Genomic DNA, 18,810 nt, shown 5'->3' with positions numbered 1-18,810 from the left:
ATCACCCTTAGGTGGACACCTTCGAAAAAAGATCCCATCTTCTTCAAACAAGAAGAAGAAGAGCAGATATCCCGGCCAGAGAGTGAAATGTTTCAGGATGATGATACCAAGTGCCTGTTTCTCTTTCCGATGACAGAAGATGAGTACCCTACAGCTTCTATAACTGAGGGGTACAAACCATTTGCAGAGCTAATCGAAGAACAGGGGAGCAAAGATTCTGAGGAGCCACAATTTACAGTCTGTGCCTTTGATGGGCCTTATCTGTTCTCCTGAGGTAACTTCCATCAAATTAGGACCTATTTACAATTTATGGACATTGAGGAAACACCAGCTACTGCGAACAGTCAATACAAGGCTTCAAAAATGAAAATACCTGAAGAGAAGGCCATGAATGGTGATGTTGACTGTAGCCTACAGAAGCTCTTCTCATTGTTCTCCTCATGCAATAATATGGTATATAGACTCCATATTGGATGTTCACCCATGTACATTGAAATTTTATAATTTCTTTTTATTTTTAAGCTTCTTCTCAGAAGCTAATTTCTTCTCAGATGGTCCTGACTATACTACTGAAGTCATAGCCAGCTCAAAAAATGAGGGTTGGCAAAATGTGAACTCTTCGCAGAGGACAATGCTGATCGCTCCCAATGTGGCCTATTAATATTTGTGTCGGTGTCCTGTAAATTGTCTACATCGGGCTGGATGGATGCCCCCTTTAACTTGAAAGGGCATGGCAGCAAACAGGTCATGTTCAAAATGAATATATCATGACAGGTGGGGAATGCAGAAGAGCCACTCACTGGAGTGTTGCCAACGCTTCAATCATCTCACCGATTGGCAGGGCTATATTTATGGCTCATGCTACCTTATCCATTAGGTCAGGACACACCTCCACTAAAAACCAGATTTTACTTAAAAATTCTTATAATTTGCATATCTCTATATTTACATTATAATAATGATATTTGGTCAGCGTTTACAAAACTTAACTTTGGACAAACTCCAGTAGAATAATAATTTGTGTTCTCAATCCTCTATATTAAGACCCCGCTCGCATACATTATGACACCCTTGAGCCCTTCAATAGACCATTAACCTCTCCATCCTAAAGACTACAACACCCAATGTTTTTAAACATAACAACCCACTGCACACACACAAAGACTTTTTGGGCCACCTCTCCCTTAGCTTATAATACCTTCAGTCTACGACCGTATTCTGACCAAGAATAATATCAAAATAATGAAATAATTGGAGAAAAAAAATCCAGATCCTGAGGATGCCCCTTCCGGAACTGGTCATCACAGGAAGAGGACCTTAAGAGCCTAATGGCAAATAGTTTCGATTGGGTTTCCAAGGTTGTCAGATTGGGTTTAATTTTTAAAAATGTTTTAAATTAATAGTATTTGCAGTTGTAACAAAAAAAAAGTCTGTTGGTTATGCCTGAGAACCTATATTCTTAACCATTCTTGCCATGTTACAGAACACGTATTTATATGGGTTTGCCCAATAAGGACGCTTTCCCTATACACAGGATAGGGGGTAAGTATTTGGACTTATCCTGGACATATTTTTGCATTGGTGGCCTAATTTTTTTTGGACTGTCTTTCTTGACAGTCACATCCATAGCTAGTTGGATAGAGTCGCCAATTTACTGGATTCGCTGTTCGCCTGCCAATCTGGCAATATGTCTGGGTCACCCTGGATGCACCCAAACCCATACCCAAACAGGAACTTCAAGCCGCTCATCTCTACTGGAGGTGCAACATCTGGGACACCCAACATTCACAAGAATGGGGGGTCTAAGATTCCCCTGAAGTTACCCACATGATTTTACTTCTATGGTACTTTGGGTACAGCTACGTCTCAAGTCCTGCTTGAGAATGCATGCCGAACCCCACTTGTATGGGATATTTCAGAGGACTTGAGGGCCACCATTCTCATGATGGGTGGATGTCCCAGTGGGCATGCCCCAACGATCTGTATCCTGGTGACTGGGGTATGTTTTAAAACCCATTTAAAATGTTTTGACAATGTAATTTATTTTTCATTTTTTTTATTTGTGATCTTCCAGACTTCTACATCCTTTACTCGCTATAATGGCATTGAATACTTGTTTCTTAAATTATTAGGTCATATAAATTGTATAGTAATGTGTTTCTGTATATTATTGTATCTTGTAAATATATTTTACACCAGCAGAATTATCTAGTTCTGCTTGGGTCTATTTCGGTTTTGTTTTTTTTGTTTGTGTGGGTAAAAACATTGGGGCGTATTTATCAGTTTCAAATCCTTAATTAGTTCACCAAAACTTTGGCAACCCCCGTCTGAGATCTCAGCCACCAAAGAGGAAGACATTGTGAACTCAAATGGACTCAACCTCCAACAAACCAATCAACTGTAATCCATAGAAACTGTGAGTACTGTCTCATGTCCCTTTGGATCCGGAGCATTACACCACTTCACTTAGCTGCACAAATGCTGTAGGTACAGCGCATGCGCAGTGAATCCAGGTTACTGTCCTCGCTTCACTTCCCTCATCACGAGATGAGGTGCCAGCACGTGATCTCCTGATGAGAGTCCGATGTGCCTCATCGGACTTGCATCCATGTATTAAAGTTTTTTTTTTTTTTGTTACATTTTTTCACATTTAAAAACTTCAGAAGGGGACCCTAAACCAAAGGTCGGGTTTATGGTCCCAAATCGACCTGACCTTTAAGGTTGTATGGAGATTGCAAGGTTTAAGGGGCATGCAACAGCGTTACAGCATGAAAGGCGTCTTACCAAATATCAAACACAGCTCTTCCAGTGTGCCTGTTATACTAGTAGTAAGGGAAAGGTATCTCTGGATTAGGTGCCGACCTGAACAATACCAAAAGCAATGGAATGGTATAACCAGAAATAGCATTAGTAGCACGTAAAGTAGTGGTGCCAGTGTCATTCGAAAGTCTGGTAATAGAGGGAATGTATTGTGTAATACTTGTGTCTTGTGTTGTGATGCTTTTTTTTGTCCTTGTTGTTTTATGGTGTTGTATGTAACTTGTTTTTATCAAATTTTTGGGACTATAATGTACAAAACTATTTCCATAGGGATTTTGTACAAGGCGTAGGGCAACTACATAGACCAGAGCTAGAACAGCTGAGTTGGACTGGCCCACCAGACTACCAGAGGACACCAGTGCGAGAGAGTGATTGGAATGGGAATTGGATCATTGGATTCAGCCAGGGGTTTAACTTGTAGGGGTGCAGAGGGTGCGGTCGCACCCGGGCCCAGAGGCTTAGGGGGCCATAAGGTCTCACTTTCCCATATGAGAAGACTTTTACTATAAACCATACATTATAGTCGGGGGCCTGGCACAGACTTTGCACTGGGGCCCATCATTCTAGTTACGCCACTGGGTTCAGCGCACTAAAACAAGTGGTCCCCTATTAAACTCTTTTGTGAAACATTTTCAGAGGGTCAGAAAATGAAGGTTATGCTAGTATTGGTTTCAACTTTTTAGTGGAACCAATCCCCCTTGGTTTTCATTCCTTGAGAGGAAGCCGTCACTTTGATTTATCTGCCTACAGTTCCCTATAGATCGGTGGTATAGGGTCCCCGGGCATTAAACACACCTTATATGTAAAGCAGCAATTGGAGGGAGAGGCGGCTATAGTTGAGATATATATATATATAGTTAACCTGCTGTGGATTGGCAGAAGTGGTTACCATGTGACCACTGCACTCAGAGAGAGAAGCAGTGATTGGTTGGCAGCTTTTATATATTAGGGGGTTGCCTCTTTTCGCATCCTTGTCCAGGTATATCAAGGATATGTCTCCCTCCGACATAGTGCACTCATGTTTTTAAATGTCTGTTCCAATTTTACTGTTATATTGAATAAAATTTACATATCAAATTTTGGAAGTCTGTTTTTTTCTTTTGTAAGTGTTTAATCTTGTGCTGCCAGTCAGAAATTAGTCTAAGATGGAGGAGTTTTATATAGCACTACGATGATTATAAGTGTGGTTAAACCATATCTCCTTGATGGTAGGGTCGTTCTAATTTTGTTTTTAAAGGACATTTACCACCAGGATGAAGTATTGTAAACCAAGTACACTTACATGCTGCTGTGTGCCTCCTTTTAGCTTCTTATGCCTTGGTTTTTACAAAATTCATGCAAATGAGCCTTAGGGGCTCCAGGTGCAATATGTGTTTATGGAAAATGGAGCCCCTTATACTCATTTGCATAGTTTTTTAAGGCTTTTTTTCTGAAAAACAAGGGCATAGGGAGCTAAAAGAAGAGCAGATCCTGCCAGAGGGGGCACACACAAGTATGTCAGTGTGCTTGGTCTACAATCCTTCATCCTGGTGGAAGATGTCCTTTGAGTGTTTTTGTTGTGTTATCCACAGATTTAGGAACCACCGGCCTTACAGTTCTCAAGGCCAGAGAATGTTCCGGGCTTTCCCAGGCGGACCAGGTGTTTGGTAATAAGTCCACTGCGTTGTAGTCTGAGGATCAGGGGAATGTGAACGAACTTCAGAGAAAACCGCAAAATGTGAAAGTGGTGGAATAAGATCTTTGTCACGGTTCGTGAGGAGCGCACCGTCTGAGAGTCTCTTTGGGAAGAGTCTGTGGACCCTCTGGACCACCACGGGGGATGGTATGGGACCTGCGGTGGCAGCCAAGGCAACAAATGCAGGAAACAGTCACAACCTGAGATGACAGCAGGAAGGCAGAGGAGCACTGGTAACGCTGGTACAGAGTGAGGACACCACTGGGCTGGAACCCTGGAAGGCACGGCAGAAGCACAGGAAGGCAGGAGGTCACCACTGGGATGGAACCCTGGACGGCACAGCAGGAGCACAGTCGTACGGGAATGGACCACAGGATATGAACCATAGGATATGAACCACAGGATATGAACCACAGGATACGGACCACAGGATACGGAGCACAGGATACAGAGCACAGGACACGGACCACAGGCTACGGACCACCGACATAGACCACAGGATACGGACCACTGGACATAGACCACTGGACACGGACCACCGGACATAGACCACTGGACACGGACCACAGGAAATGGACCACAGGGCACGGACCACAGGATATGACCACCAGACATGGACCAAAGGCTACGGACCAGTGGACACGGACCACAGGATATGGACCACTGGAAACGGACCACAGGACACGGACCACCGGACATGGACCACAGGCTACGGACCACCAGACACAGACCACAGGAGGTGTCTGGAAACACACAGGACATGGAGGCATCTGAAAACGCACAGGAGCACGGAGGCGTCTGGAAACGCACAGGAAACAGGACCTCGGGAAACACACAGGAACGGGACCTCGGGATACACACAGGAGGCTTTCACTTCACTTCAGAAGACTTGAGGATCCGACCGGGAGTGAAGGGAGCAGCCGGTTATATAGGAAACCCGGAAGTGACCAGCGCCAATGGGAAGGACGCTGGCCCTTTAAGTACAGGGAAGTGAGCATGCGCGCCCTAGCAGCGGGAGCACGCAGCTTGAAGGCAGGAGGCGTGCGGCGTGTGAGCACAGCAGGAGCCAGGAGAGGTAAGTGCAGGCAGGGGGACAGGGACAGGCAGCCAGCGGAGCACGAATGTATCCGCCATCCGTGAAGTGTATTTTCACTAGAAAAATACATTCAACAAAGCTTGATACCTAGAGGTCTGCGGGTACAGGTGCTTCTTTTGTTTCCTGTGGAGGATAAGACATTTAGATCTAAATGGGAAGAGGCACAGGGGGTCATTTATCTTATTTCCCCCTTCCCTGAGCTATTTTTTCTCCCTTTGTGAGTCTATTTTTTTGAACCATCTTCTCTTTTTGAGACTTATTAGGCGCAAATTTGAAAAAAAGCAAAACTCATACCATTGCTTTTAGGCAAAAATCAATGTGAAATAATAAACAAACATCTGCAAGCAGGAGAAATACAAAGACAAATTAGGTGCAAACCAGGATTATTGCTACACGGTGCACTGCTGGAAAACGCTGCAAAAAATTGTGCAAATACTCAAATGCTCCCAAAAAGTCACTAAAATACGACGAAAAGCATGCATCAGCCTAAGATAGATCTGCGGAGAAAAAAGTATAAAGTCCAGCTCACCTTCCAGCAATTCAGAGTGTCCAGGTTTGGCGCGGATCACCCCTCTGCAAGGGCAACATAAACAATAAAATGATTTCCAGATCCAGCCGTGTCAGGAGCAACTCTATTCTTTATTTAGGCAAATCATTAAAATCCATAGAAAAAATCATGCCGACGCGTTTCGAACTGACTAGCCGTTCTTAGTCATGGCTAATGTGTAGCCTTATTGACGTAATCAAAACGGATTTCCACAGAAAAGGGAGGAACGATGGGAATCGTTTTAAATATTGGTGCACATACATCTCATAGTTAATTTGGTTAATATTGCGTATAAAACTACAGTCAATGCAAAAATGTCTAAAAGTCCATATAGTAGACCAATATCTACTATATGGACTTTTTGACATTTTTGCATTGACTGTAGTTTTATACGCCCATATGTGAATTTTATCATTAATTATTTCATTATCACCTTATATTATATTGTCATCACTTTTCTATCCCTCTGTAATCCCCCCCTTAATAATATTGTACTTTCCAGTATATTACTTCTATGTGTTTTTTATTTCCAGATGTCTTTATAACGTAGTTACCACTTCTATCGTTATCATTACCATTGCTAATCCCAGATGTTTTGATAACTTTTTTCTACAGGTATCTTTATATCACGGCTTTCATTACTACTTTCATGCCATTACAACTTAGGTACCCCAGTTATCTAAACTTTTACTCTCATGCATATTTTCACTCTGATGTTCCACCCCTTCTCCCCCCCCACCCTCTTCCCTCTCCGCATACTCCGTCCCTTCTATTACCTCTCCTTTCCCACATCACTTGGCGCAACTCAATCCCTTCTGATCGCGTTCCAGGTCTCCTGCACATGCGCTGTCTCCGGCGTGTCCTTATCAACCCTCCGAGCCACCCGCGCTGCCACTACACTCTGGTATGCAGCGCGAGCAACACCACCTCCGGCTAGTAGTAAGTCCAGACCTGCCTTGACCCCCATCATGAAGATTTCTCCGGTAACCACATCCCTTTACCCCTCTGCTTACCTTCCCTGTCTCCTCCAAACAGGACATTGAGTCTTTCAGCTTCCGCCAGTGACGCTTATCCCCTATCAATCATAAGGCACGTTGCCCCGTGCTTTGGCTCTACCACCGCAGCAGGTACAATCACCTCTCCCTTGATATAGCTTCTCACTCCCCCCTTCCGTTTACCTCATACCTTTACCTTAGGTTTCTACCTCTCCCGCTTAGGTATCAACATTATATCATCTCCCTGCTATTTCAACAACATACACCTAGACCATATTTGCATCCAGGTAAGCCCCCAGACCTGTCCTCCTTTCTCACATCTACTATACATGTGTTAGTTATTTTAGTTTAATTTCCCATGACTCTTTTAATGTCTTTTACTGGAACTTCTGCACTATTATATGAATTATGTATATATACAAATTTTTATACTTTTTACCATACTAATGTGTGTTTAGATTTATTAACTTCCATTCATCTTTGTATAGTTATGTGTTGGTGTATACATGTAATCTTTTTATCATTGAGAAATGCATAAGTTTTATATGTAATACTATAATGTTAATACTCCACATATTTATGTTATTACCCTCCTCCCCACTTTTGTTCAATGTCTTTTTAGTGTATTATGTTAAAGGACCTGATGAAGAGGACAGTACGTCCTTGAAACGCGTCGTCCGCTACTGAAAAAATAATAAAATATTCTCTACTATATAGAGCCCATCTTTCTTATCTAGACAAAGGGGCAGCACGCACACACAAACCTGTGTTTTTTGTGAAAAAATTGTCTCTCTCTCTACATTTCATATACAAAAACTTTTTGTTTCCTTGTGCAAATCCTTCAGCAGAGGTGGTCGTATCCAAGGAAGCCATCTCGTTTCTAAGGGACCAAAGGACTACATTTATGGGAAATTATCTTCACACAGGAACATTTTTTTTAATATCATCTAATTGAAGAAATTTTTATATATGGCAGATTAATCAAACTGAATGTGAATGCCCAGACGAGAATAACCCTTTAAGTCACTGTGTTGTAAACTAGATTTAGTGGTACATAAATTCTTTTTTAAGGTTTAATCCCAGAGGCTGGCGTGACTCTAAATTAAACATCCAGTAAGCCTCGCGGTTGCGTAGTACTGCTCCTATGCTGCCTCCTCGTAAAGGCTTGTTAATTTTTTCGATGCCATAAATGAATAGACGCTCCGTTTTGGCATCATGTGCATGGAGGAAGTGTTTCGACACATCTGATAAATTGCTAAATCTGGATTTTTAATATTATTCAAATGTTCCGTAAACCTCGTTTTGAGTTTGCGGGATGTGTCCGACATACATCAGATTGTATTTAGCACAGTGCAAAACGTAGATGATGTTGGCTGCATTACAGTTAATATGACCTTTGATACGAAATTCTTTGACACCATCGCCATATTGAAAAAGGATGTTCTTTTTCGGACAAATTTACAGGTAATACAGTGCGTAGCACCACACTTGTAAAAACCGGAATGAGAGAGCGTTTTTTTAATTGCAGTTTGAAACACAGGAGAAAATAAATTGCCCAAAGTTAGACCCCAACGTGGTACAATCCTGCACCCATTGATCAAAATTTTCCCCAATGTGGGATCAGTTTTCAATAGGGGTATATGTTTCTGTACAATTTGAGAAATGTCCTTAAATTGAGGACTGTACTGTAAAAGCAAAGTGGGTTTATTATTTTTAGCGACACTTTTTTTTATTGTTATTATTTTTACTGATGAGTAGATTAATTAAAGAATTCCTGTCTTTCGTGGTAACAATGTTGTTAGCCCATTTAAGTGTCCAGTTAGGATAACCCCTATTACTCGGTCTCGTGCAAATATTGTCAATTTCATTGGAGCCTCACTACTGCAATTTCGTCTGGCCCTAACAAATCCACCCACTGGAATACTTTTAACCGTGTGTTGTGGATGTTGCGATTTAGCGTGTAGCATCGTATTGCCTTATGTGGGTTAGCGGTAAGTATGGGTATTAACAATTTCACCTTCTAAACTGGTAAATTTCAAATCCAAAAACACTATTACCAAAGGATGTGTGAAATATGTAAACCCCAAGTGGCAAGAGTTATTATTAAGATAGTCGACAAAGGGCCACATTTATCACTTTTGTGCGCCTAAGTGTAGTAGTTGCGCCTAAATTCTGGCGCACTGTTTTGCCAGAATTATCACAAGCTACAACCATCTGTGATAAGTATATTTTCTGCCTCTTATTAATCACTTTACTTTAACACAGTTTAGGCGCAATTTTGGCGCAGTTTAGGCGCATTGTTAGATTCAGGCACTTACATGTGATCCTGCTACAAGCTCCTCTCTGCTTCTCCCACAGCCCAGAATGAAGATAACACTCACAGCAGAGCCCCAGTGTGTGACACCCTGCACCCAGTGACCTCCTCAGCAGGGGCTTCTCCTGGAGGGGATCCCCCAGTGCTGATCTCCTGATGCACCCCTGTAATTCTGCGCAGTATCCTCCTCAGACACCAGTGGGGTCATCCTGCTACACGGGGGACACTTCTCTGTAGTATCTGCAAAATCCTACAAACTTCTCTCCTGTCCTGCTCTGAGCTGAGGCCTCTGCAGATTGTTTAGTAAATAGAAAGTCATGACCTGTAAATAGAATCTGCAGTGTCTGTATTATCTGTACTAGTGTCTGCAGTGTCTGGCTGAGCTCTGCTGCTGGGGATGAGCTGTTCTGCAAAGGGGCTCAGTGCTTTCTTCTCAGTTTACGCCACCTTCGGACTGGAGTGTTTTTGTGCCCGTTTTTGCACCTAAATGAAAAGTCGCGAGTGATGAATATCATTAGATGCAGCAAAACATCTGGATTGGTAGGATAAATGAGAGAAACATGGTTATTTGTTGCGCAGCTAGTTTGGCATTTAGTCGCAAAAATGGCACAAAAACGGTGCGCCTGTATGAAAAGGCGCAAAAACAACAGAAAAAATTAGTGATCCATCTGGCCCAATGAGTATATTGTCTGTCAGGATTCAGGAGTTGTATGTCATGAGCAATAAACAGACCTCAACAATATATTCTTTTAAATCAGAAGTATAATCACTATATTTGTAGAGGTGAAACTCCAGTGCAGTAATGGCAATATAGGGGGGTATTGAGTGATAAAGTGACATAACATCGCACGTGAGCCACTGGTAACATGGCTTCCACAGGAGATTTGACAGGGAAGGTAATACACCCCTTGAACTCTGTAGAAAGGCTGACACCCTACATACTAGGGGCTGTAAAAGAGAATCTAACCATCCACTAAGATTTTCTAACATGAAACCTATGCCCGATATTATGGGATGCATAGAAGGTGGTGACAACCCCTTGCATGTTTTGGGTAAGCAATGCATGATGGAGACAGTGGGGCAGATTTACTTACACGGCCTATTCGCGATCCAGCGGCGCGTTCTCTGCACTGGATTCGGGTCCGGCCAGAATTTATTAAGGCAGTTCCACCGCCGTCCATCAGGTGGCGCTGCTGTGCTGAAGAGCATTGGAACGCACTTGAACACAACGAGCCGGGCTGAGTAAAGGTAAGTGCAATTTTCGCGACACATTTTTTTTAAAAATGCAGCGGTTTTTCCGAATCCGTCGGGTTTTCGTTCGGCCACGCCCCCGCTTTTCGTCGCGTGCATGCTGGCACCGATGCGCCACAATCCGATCGCGTGCGCCAAAATCACGGGGCAATTCAGGGAAAATCGGCGCTAATCGGAAATATTCGGGTAACACGTCGGGAAAAAGTGAATCGGGCCCTTAGTAAATGACCCCCAGTGGGTTCAGAAAATATACCAATAACTATACAATGACAGCAAAGCCTCACACACGTTCGAGGTTGAACCATCATGAAGCCAGAGAGCCTTCTGAATTCAGAGAGAAGGCAACAAATAATACAGGAGAAACATGAGTTGCTTTTTTTCCTAAAACTCTGAAAAGAATTTTCCACCTTGGGAAGTTGGCGTTAATATTGGAACAAAAAAAAGACATGCCGTGACCCCGATTCAAACCGGGGTCGCTGCGGCCACAAAGCAGAGAACTAACCACTATACGATCACGGCAACGCTTCGAGCCAGGTAGGAGTCGAACCTACAATCTTCTGATCCGTAGTCAGACGCGTTATCCATTGCGCCACTGGCCCTGATGAGAGTGCTGCAGCCCAAAATGTGACTCATTTTAAAGAACTAGCAAACTTCCAACATTGCAATAAGTCCAATCCGTTTCTTGCCAATCCAATCATCAGAGATAACATATTTTCATGAGATCTGGAAACAGTGTGAGTTTTCTGACAATGTGATTTTGGGAGAGTTGAAATCACAATGTTGCCAAATGTGGTCCAAGAAATTCAGAGAAGCCAACAAATAACAGAGGAGAAACATGAGTTGCTTTTTTGCCTAAAACTCTGAAAAGAATTTTCCACCTTGGGAAGTTGGCGTTAATATTGGAACAAAAAAAGACATGCCGTGACCCGGATTCGAACCGGGGTTGCTGCGGCCACAACACAGAGTACTAACCACTATACGATCACGGCAACGCTTCGAGCCAGGTAGGAGTCGAACCTACAATCTTCTGACACGTAGTCAGACGCGTTATCCATTGCGCCACTGGCCCTGATGAGAGTGCTGCAGCCCAAAATGTGACTCATTTTAAAGAACTAGCAAACTTCCAACATTGCAATAAGTCCAATCCGTTTCTTGCCAATCCAATCATCAGAGATAACATATTTTCATGAGATCTGGAAACGGTGTGAGTTTTCTGACAATGTGATTTTGGGAGAGTTGAAATCACAATGTTGCCAAATGTGGTCCAAGAAATTCAGAGAAGCCAACAAATAACACAGGAGAAACATGAGTTGCTTTTTTGCCTAAAACTCTGAAAAGAATTTTCCACCTTGGGAAGTTGGCGTTAATATTGGAACAAAAAAGGCATGCCGTGACCCGGATGCGAACCGGGGTTGCTGCGGCCACAACGCAGAGTACTAACCACTATACGATCACGGCAACGCTTCGAGCCAGGTAGGAGTCGAACCTACAATCTTCTGATCCGTAGTCAGACGCATTATCCATTGCGCCACTGGCCCTGATGAGAGTGCTGCAGCCCAAAATGTGACTCATTTTAAAGAACTAGCAAACTTCCAACATTGCAATAAGTCCAATCCGTTTCTTGCCAATCCAATCATCAGAGATAACATATTTTCATGAGATCTGGAAACGGTGTGAGTTTTCTGACAATGTGATTTTGGGAGAGTTGAAATCACAATGTTGCCAAATGTGGTCCAAGAAATTCAGAGAAGCCAACAAATAACACAGGAGAAACATGAGTTGCTTTTTTTCCTAAAACTCTGAAAATAATTTTCCACCTTGGGAAGTTGGCGTTAATATTGGAACAAAAAAAGACATGCCGTGACCCAGATTCGAACCGGGGTTGCTGCGGCCACAACGCAGAGTACTAACCACTATACGATCACGCCAACGCTTTGAGCCAGGTAGGAGTCGAACCTACAATCTTCTGATCCGTAGTCAGACGCGTTATCCATTGCGCCACTGGCCCTGACGAGAGTGCTGCAGTTCAAAATGTGACTCATTTTAAAAAACTAGCAAACTTCCAACATTGCAATAAGTCCAATCCGTTTCTTGCCAATCCAATCATCAGAGATAACATATTTTCATGAGATCTGGAAACGGTGTGAGTTTTCTGACAATGTGATTTTGGGAGAGTTGAAATCACAATGTTGCCAAATGTGGTCGAAGAAATTCAGAGAAGCCAACAAATAACACAGGAGAAACATGAGTTGCTTTTTTGCCTAAAACTCTGAAAAGAATTTTCCACCTTGGGAAGTTGGCGTTAATATTGGAACAAAAAAAGACATGCCGTGTCCCGGATTCGAACCGGGGTTGCTGCGGCCACAACGCAGAGTACTAACCACTATACGATCACGGCAACGCTTCGAGCCAGGTAGGAGTCGAACCTACAATCTCCTGATCCGTAGTCAGACGCGTTATCCATTGCGCCACTGGCCCTGATGAGAGTGCTGCAGCCCAAAATGTGACTCATTTTAAAGAACTAGCAAACTTCCAACATTGCAATAAGTCCAATCCGTTTCTTGCCAATCCAATCATCAGAGATAACATATTTTCATGAGATCTGGAAACGGTGTGAGTTTTCTGACAATGTGATTTTGGGAGAGTTGAAATCACAATGTTGCCAAATGTGGTCCAAGAAATTCAGAGAAGCCAACAAATAACACAGGAGAAACATGAGTTGCTTTTTTGCCTAAAACTCTGAAAAGAATTTTCCACCTTGGAAAGTTGGCGTTAATATTGGAACAAAAAAAGACATGCCATGACCCGGATTCGAACCGTGGTTGCTGCGCCAACAACGCAGAGTACTAACCACTATACGATCACGGCAACGCTTCGAGCCAGGTAGGAGTCGAACCTACAATCTTCTGATCCGTAGTCAGACGCGTTATCCATTGCGCCACTGGCCCTGATGAGAGTACTGCAGCCCAAAATGTGACTCATTTTAAAGAACTAGCAAACTTCCAACATTGCAATAAGTCCAATCCGTTTCTTGCCAATCCAATCATCAGAGATAACATATTTTCATGAGATCTGAAAACGGTGTGAGTTTTCTGACAATGTGATTTTGGGAGAGTTGAAATCACAATGTTGCCAAATGTGGTCCAAGAAATTAAGAGAAGCCAACAAATAACACAGGAGAAAAATGAGTTGCTTTTTTTCCTAAAACTCTGAAAAGAATTTTCCACCTTGGGAAGTTGGCGTTAATATTGGAACAAAAAAAGACATGCCGTGACCCGGATTCGAACCAGGGTTGCTGCGGCCACAACGCAGAGTACTAACCACTATACGATCACGGCAACGCTTTGAGCCAGGTAGGAGTCGAACCTACAATCTTCTGATCCGTAGTCAGACGCGTTATCCATTGTGCCACTGGCCCTGATGAGAGTGCTGCAGTTCAAAATGTGACTCATTTTAAAAAACTAGCAAACTTCCAACATTGCAATAAGTCCAATCCGTTTCTTGCCAATCCAATCATCAGAGATAACATATTTTCATGAGATCTGGAAACGGTGTGAGTTTTCTGACAATGTGATTTTGGGAGAGTTGAAATCACAATGTTGCCAAATGTGGTCCAAGAAATTCAGAGAAGCCAACAAATAACACAGGAGAAACATGAGTTGCTTTTTTGCCTAAAACTCTGAAAAGAATTTTCCACCTTGGGAAGTTGGCGTTAATATTGGAACAAAAAAAGACATGCCGTGACCCGGATTCGAACCGTGGTTGCTGCGGCCACAACGCAGAGTACTAACCACTATACGATCACGGCAACGCTTTGAGCCAGGTAGGAGTCGAACCTACAATCTTCTGATCCGTAGTCAGACGCGTTATCCATTGCGCCACTGGCCCTGACGAGAGTGCTGCAGTTCAAAATGTGACTCATTTTAAAGAACTAGCAAACTTCCAACATTGCAATAAGTCCAATCCGTTTCTTGCCAATCCAATCATCAGAGATAACATATTTTCATGAGATCTGGAAACGGTGTGAGTTTTCTGACAATGTGATTTTGGGAGAGTTGAAATCACAATGTTGCCAAATGTGGTCGAAGAAATTCAGAGAAGCCAACAAATAACACAGGAGAAACATGAGTTGCTTTTTTGCCTAAAACTCTGAAAAGAATTTTCCACCTTGGGAAGTTGGCGTTAATATTGGAACAAAAAAAGACATGCCGTGACCTGGATTCGAACCGGGGTTGCTGCGGCCACAACGCAGAGTACTAACCACTATACGATCACGGCAACGCTTCGAGCCAGGTAGGAGTCGAACCTACAATCTCCTGATCCGTAGTCAGACGCGTTATCCATTGCGCCACTGGCCCTGATGAGAGTGCTGCAGCCCAAAATGTGACTCATTTTAAAGAACTAGCAAACTTCCAACATTGCAATAAGTCCAATCCGTTTCTTGCCAATCCAATCATCAGAGATAACATATTTTCATGAGATCTGGAAACGGTGTGAGTTTTCTGACAATGTGATTTTGGGAGAGTTGAAATCACAATGTTGCCAAATGTGGTCCAAGAAATTCAGAGAAGCCAACAAATAACACAGGAGAAACATGAGTTGCTTTTTTGCCTAAAACTCTGAAAAGAATTTTCCACCTTGGGAAGTTGGCGTTAATATTGGAACAAAAAAAGACATGCCATGACCCGGATTCGAACCGTGGTTGCTGCGGCCACAACGCAGAGTACTAACCACTATACGATCACGGCAACGCTTCGAGCCAGGTAGGAGTCGAACCTACAATCTTCTGATCCGTAGTCAGACGCGTTATCCATTGCGCCACTGGCCCTGATGAGAGTGCTGCAGCCCAAAATGTGACTCATTTTAAAGAACTAGCAAACTTCCAACATTGCAATAAGTCCAATCCGTTTCTTGCCAATCCAATCATCAGAGATAACATATTTTCATGAGATCTGGAAACGGTGTGAGCTTTCTGACAATGTGATTTTGGGAGAGTTGAAATCACAATGTTGCCAAATGTGGTCCAAGAAATTCAGAGAAGCCAACAAATAACACAGGAGAAAAATGAGTTGCTTTTTTTCCTAAAACTCTGAAAAGAATTTTCCACCTTGGGAAGTTGGCGTTAATATTGGAACAAAAAAAGACATGCCGTGAACCGGATTCGAACCGGGGTTGCTACGGCCACAAAGCAGAGTACTAACAACTAAACGATCACGGCAACGCTTCGAGCCAGGTAGGAGTCGAACCTACAATCTTCTGATCCGTAGTCAGACGCGTTATCCATTGCGCCACTGGCCCTGATGAGAGTGCTGCAGCCCAAAATGTGACTCATTTTAAAGAACTAGCAAACTTCCAACATTGCAATAAGTCCAATCCGTTTCTTGCCAATCCAATCATCAGAGATAACATATTTTCATGAGATCTGGAAACGGTGTGAGTTTTCTGACAATGTGATTTTGGGAGAGTTGAAATCACAATGTTGCCAAATGTGGTCCAAGAAATTCAGAGAAGCCAACAAATAACACAGGAGAAACATGAGTTGCTTTTTTGCCTAAAACTCTGAAAAGAATTTTCCACCTTGGGAAGTTGGCGTTAATATTGGAACAAAAAAAGACATGCCATGACCCGGATTCGAACCGTGGTTGCTGCGCCAACAACGCAGAGTACTAACCACTATACGATCACGGCAACGCTTCGAGCCAGGTAGGAGTCGAACCTACAATCTTCTGATCCGTAGTCAGACGCGTTATCCATTGCGCCACTGGCCCTGATGAGAGTACTGCAGCCCAAAATGTGACTCATTTTAAAGAACTAGCAAACTTCCAACATTGCAATAAGTCCAATCCGTTTCTTGCCAATCCAATCATCAGAGATAACATATTTTCATGAGATCTGAAAACGGTGTGAGTTTTCTGACAATGTGATTTTGGGAGAGTTGAAATCACAATGTTGCCAAATGTGGTCCAAGAAATTAAGAGAAGCCAACAAATAACACAGGAGAAAAATGAGTTGCTTTTTTTCCTAAAACTCTGAAAAGAATTTTCCACCTTGGGAAGTTGGCGTTAATATTGGAACAAAAAAAGACATGCCGTGACCCGGATTCGAACCAGGGTTGCTGCGGCCTCAACGCAGAGTACTAACCACTATACGATCACGGCAACGCTTTGAGCCAGGTAGGAGTCGAACCTACAATCTTCTGATCCGTAGTCAGACGCGTTATCCATTGTGCCACTGGCCCTGATGAGAGTGCTGCAGTTCAAAATGTGACTCATTTTAAAAAACTAGCAAACTTCCAACATTGCAATAAGTCCAATCCGTTTCTTGCCAATCCAATCATCAGAGATAACATATTTTCATGAGATCTGGAAACGGTGTGAGTTTTCTGACAATGTGATTTTGGGAGAGTTGAAATCACAATGTTGCCAAATGTGGTCCAAGAAATTCAGAGAAGCCAACAAATAACACAGGAGAAACATGAGTTGCTTTTTTGCCTAAAACTCTGAAAAGAATTTTCCACCTTGGGAAGTTGGCGTTAATATTGGAACAAAAAAAGACATGCCGTGACCCGGATTCGAACCGTGGTTGCTGCGGCCACAACGCAGAGTACTAACCACTATACGATCACGGCAACGCTTTGAGCCAGGTAGGAGTCGAACCTACAATATTCTGATCCGTAGTCAGACGCGTTATCCATTGCGCCACTGGCCCTGACGAGAGTGCTGCAGTTCAAAATGTGACTCATTTTAAAGAACTAGCAAACTTCCAACATTGCAATAAGTCCAATCCGTTTCTTGCCAATCCAATCATCAGAGATAACATATTTTCATGAGATCTGGAAACGGTGTGAGTTTTCTGACAATGTGATTTTGGGAGAGTTGAAATCACAATGTTGCCAAATGTGGTCGAAGAAATTCAGAGAAGCCAACAAATAACACAGGAGAAACATGAGTTGCTTTTTTGCCTAAAACTCTGAAAAGAATTTTCCACCTTGGGAAGTTGGCGTTAATATTGGAACAAAAAAAGACATGCCGTGACCCGGATTCGAACCGGGGTTGCTGCGGCCACAACGCAGAGTACTAACCACTATACGATCACGGCAACGCTTCGAGCCAGGTAGGAGTCGAACCTACAATCTCCTGATCCGTAGTCAGACGCGTTATCCATTGCGCCACTGGCCCTGATGAGAGTGCTGCAGCCCAAAATGTGACTCATTTTAAAGAACTAGCAAACTTCCAACATTGCAATAAGTCCAATCCGTTTCTTGCCAATCCAATCATCAGTGATAACATATTTTCATGAGATCTGGAAACGGTGTGAGTTTTCTGACAATGTGATTTTGGGAGAGTTGAAATCACAATGTTGCCAAATGTGGTCCAAGAAATTCAGAGAAGCCAACAAATAACACAGGAGAAACATGAGTTGCTTTTTTGCCTAAAACTCTGAAAAGAATTTTCCACCTTGGGAAGTTGGCGTTAATATTGGAACAAAAAAAGACATGCCATGACCCGGATTCGAACCGTGGTTGCTGCGGCCACAACGCAGAGTACTAACCACTATACGATCACGGCAACGCTTCGAGCCAGGTAGGAGTCGAACCTACAATCTTCTGATCCGTAGTCAGACGCGTTATCCATTGTGCCACTGGCCCTGATGAGAGTGCTGCAGTTCAAAATGTGACTCATTTTAAAAAACTAGCAAACTTCCAACATTGCAATAAGTCCAATCCGTTTCTTGCCAATCCAATCATCAGAGATAACATATTTTCATGAGATCTGGAAACGGTGTGAGTTTTCTGACAATGTGATTTTGGGAGAGTTGAAATCACAATGTTGCCAAATGTGGTCCAAGAAATTAAGAGAAGCCAACAAATAACACAGGAGAAAAATGAGTTGCTTTTTTTCCTAAAACTCTGAAAAGAATTTTCCACCTTGGGAAGTTGGCGTTAATATTGGAACAAAAAAAGACATGCCGTGAACCGGATTCGAACCGGGGTTGCTGCGGCCACGACGCAGAGTACTAACCACTATACGATCACGGCAAAGCTTCGAGCCAGGTAGGAGTCGAACCTACAATCTCCTGATCCGTAGTCAGACGCGTTATCCATTGCGCCAC

At 43.0% G+C, this 18,810-nt stretch overlaps 1 protein-coding gene and 11 non-coding genes across 13 annotated transcripts in view; 1 reads left to right on the top strand and 11 right to left on the bottom strand.

Annotated features, from left to right (window-relative positions):
• Positions 1 to 3,890, top strand: part of LOC140128067 (cytokine receptor common subunit beta-like) — a 69,977-nt gene extending 66,087 nt beyond the window's left edge. For both annotated transcript variants that reach the window (XM_072149439.1, XM_072149438.1), the window contains exon 12: positions 12 to 3,890. In XM_072149439.1, coding sequence (XP_072005540.1) covers positions 12 to 273 — 262 coding nt within the window. In that variant the 3' untranslated portion in view covers positions 274 to 3,890. The remainder of the gene's footprint in view (positions 1 to 11) is intronic.
• Positions 3,891 to 11,224: 7,334 nt separating this feature from the next.
• On the bottom strand, positions 11,225 to 11,297 carry TRNAR-ACG (transfer RNA arginine (anticodon ACG)). Its single transcript has one exon. It is a non-coding gene; the product is annotated as a tRNA-Arg (tRNA).
• A 318-nt stretch (positions 11,298 to 11,615) lies between these two features.
• On the bottom strand, positions 11,616 to 11,687 carry TRNAH-GUG (transfer RNA histidin (anticodon GUG)). The gene has a single exon. It is a non-coding gene; the product is annotated as a tRNA-His (tRNA).
• A 946-nt stretch (positions 11,688 to 12,633) lies between these two features.
• On the bottom strand, positions 12,634 to 12,706 carry TRNAR-ACG (transfer RNA arginine (anticodon ACG)). Its single transcript has one exon. It is a non-coding gene; the product is annotated as a tRNA-Arg (tRNA).
• Positions 12,707 to 13,573: 867 nt separating this feature from the next.
• TRNAR-ACG (transfer RNA arginine (anticodon ACG)) lies at positions 13,574 to 13,646 on the bottom strand. The gene has a single exon. It is a non-coding gene; the product is annotated as a tRNA-Arg (tRNA).
• Positions 13,647 to 13,964: 318 nt separating this feature from the next.
• On the bottom strand, positions 13,965 to 14,036 carry TRNAH-GUG (transfer RNA histidin (anticodon GUG)). Its single transcript has one exon. It is a non-coding gene; the product is annotated as a tRNA-His (tRNA).
• A 477-nt stretch (positions 14,037 to 14,513) lies between these two features.
• TRNAR-ACG (transfer RNA arginine (anticodon ACG)) lies at positions 14,514 to 14,586 on the bottom strand. The gene has a single exon. It is a non-coding gene; the product is annotated as a tRNA-Arg (tRNA).
• An 867-nt stretch (positions 14,587 to 15,453) lies between these two features.
• On the bottom strand, positions 15,454 to 15,526 carry TRNAR-ACG (transfer RNA arginine (anticodon ACG)). Its single transcript has one exon. It is a non-coding gene; the product is annotated as a tRNA-Arg (tRNA).
• Positions 15,527 to 15,923: 397 nt separating this feature from the next.
• TRNAR-ACG (transfer RNA arginine (anticodon ACG)) lies at positions 15,924 to 15,996 on the bottom strand. The gene has a single exon. It is a non-coding gene; the product is annotated as a tRNA-Arg (tRNA).
• A 397-nt stretch (positions 15,997 to 16,393) lies between these two features.
• Positions 16,394 to 16,466, bottom strand: TRNAR-ACG (transfer RNA arginine (anticodon ACG)). The gene has a single exon. It is a non-coding gene; the product is annotated as a tRNA-Arg (tRNA).
• Positions 16,467 to 16,784: 318 nt separating this feature from the next.
• On the bottom strand, positions 16,785 to 16,856 carry TRNAL-GAG (transfer RNA leucine (anticodon GAG)). The gene has a single exon. It is a non-coding gene; the product is annotated as a tRNA-Leu (tRNA).
• An 868-nt stretch (positions 16,857 to 17,724) lies between these two features.
• Positions 17,725 to 17,796, bottom strand: TRNAH-GUG (transfer RNA histidin (anticodon GUG)). The gene has a single exon. It is a non-coding gene; the product is annotated as a tRNA-His (tRNA).
• Positions 17,797 to 18,810: the final 1,014 nt, after the last annotated feature.

The sequence above is a fragment of the Engystomops pustulosus genome, chromosome 4 (genome assembly GCF_040894005.1).
Source record: "Engystomops pustulosus chromosome 4, aEngPut4.maternal, whole genome shotgun sequence".
NCBI lineage: Eukaryota > Metazoa > Chordata > Amphibia > Anura > Leptodactylidae > Engystomops > Engystomops pustulosus.
This window is presented reverse-complemented; position numbering and strand designations above follow the sequence as displayed.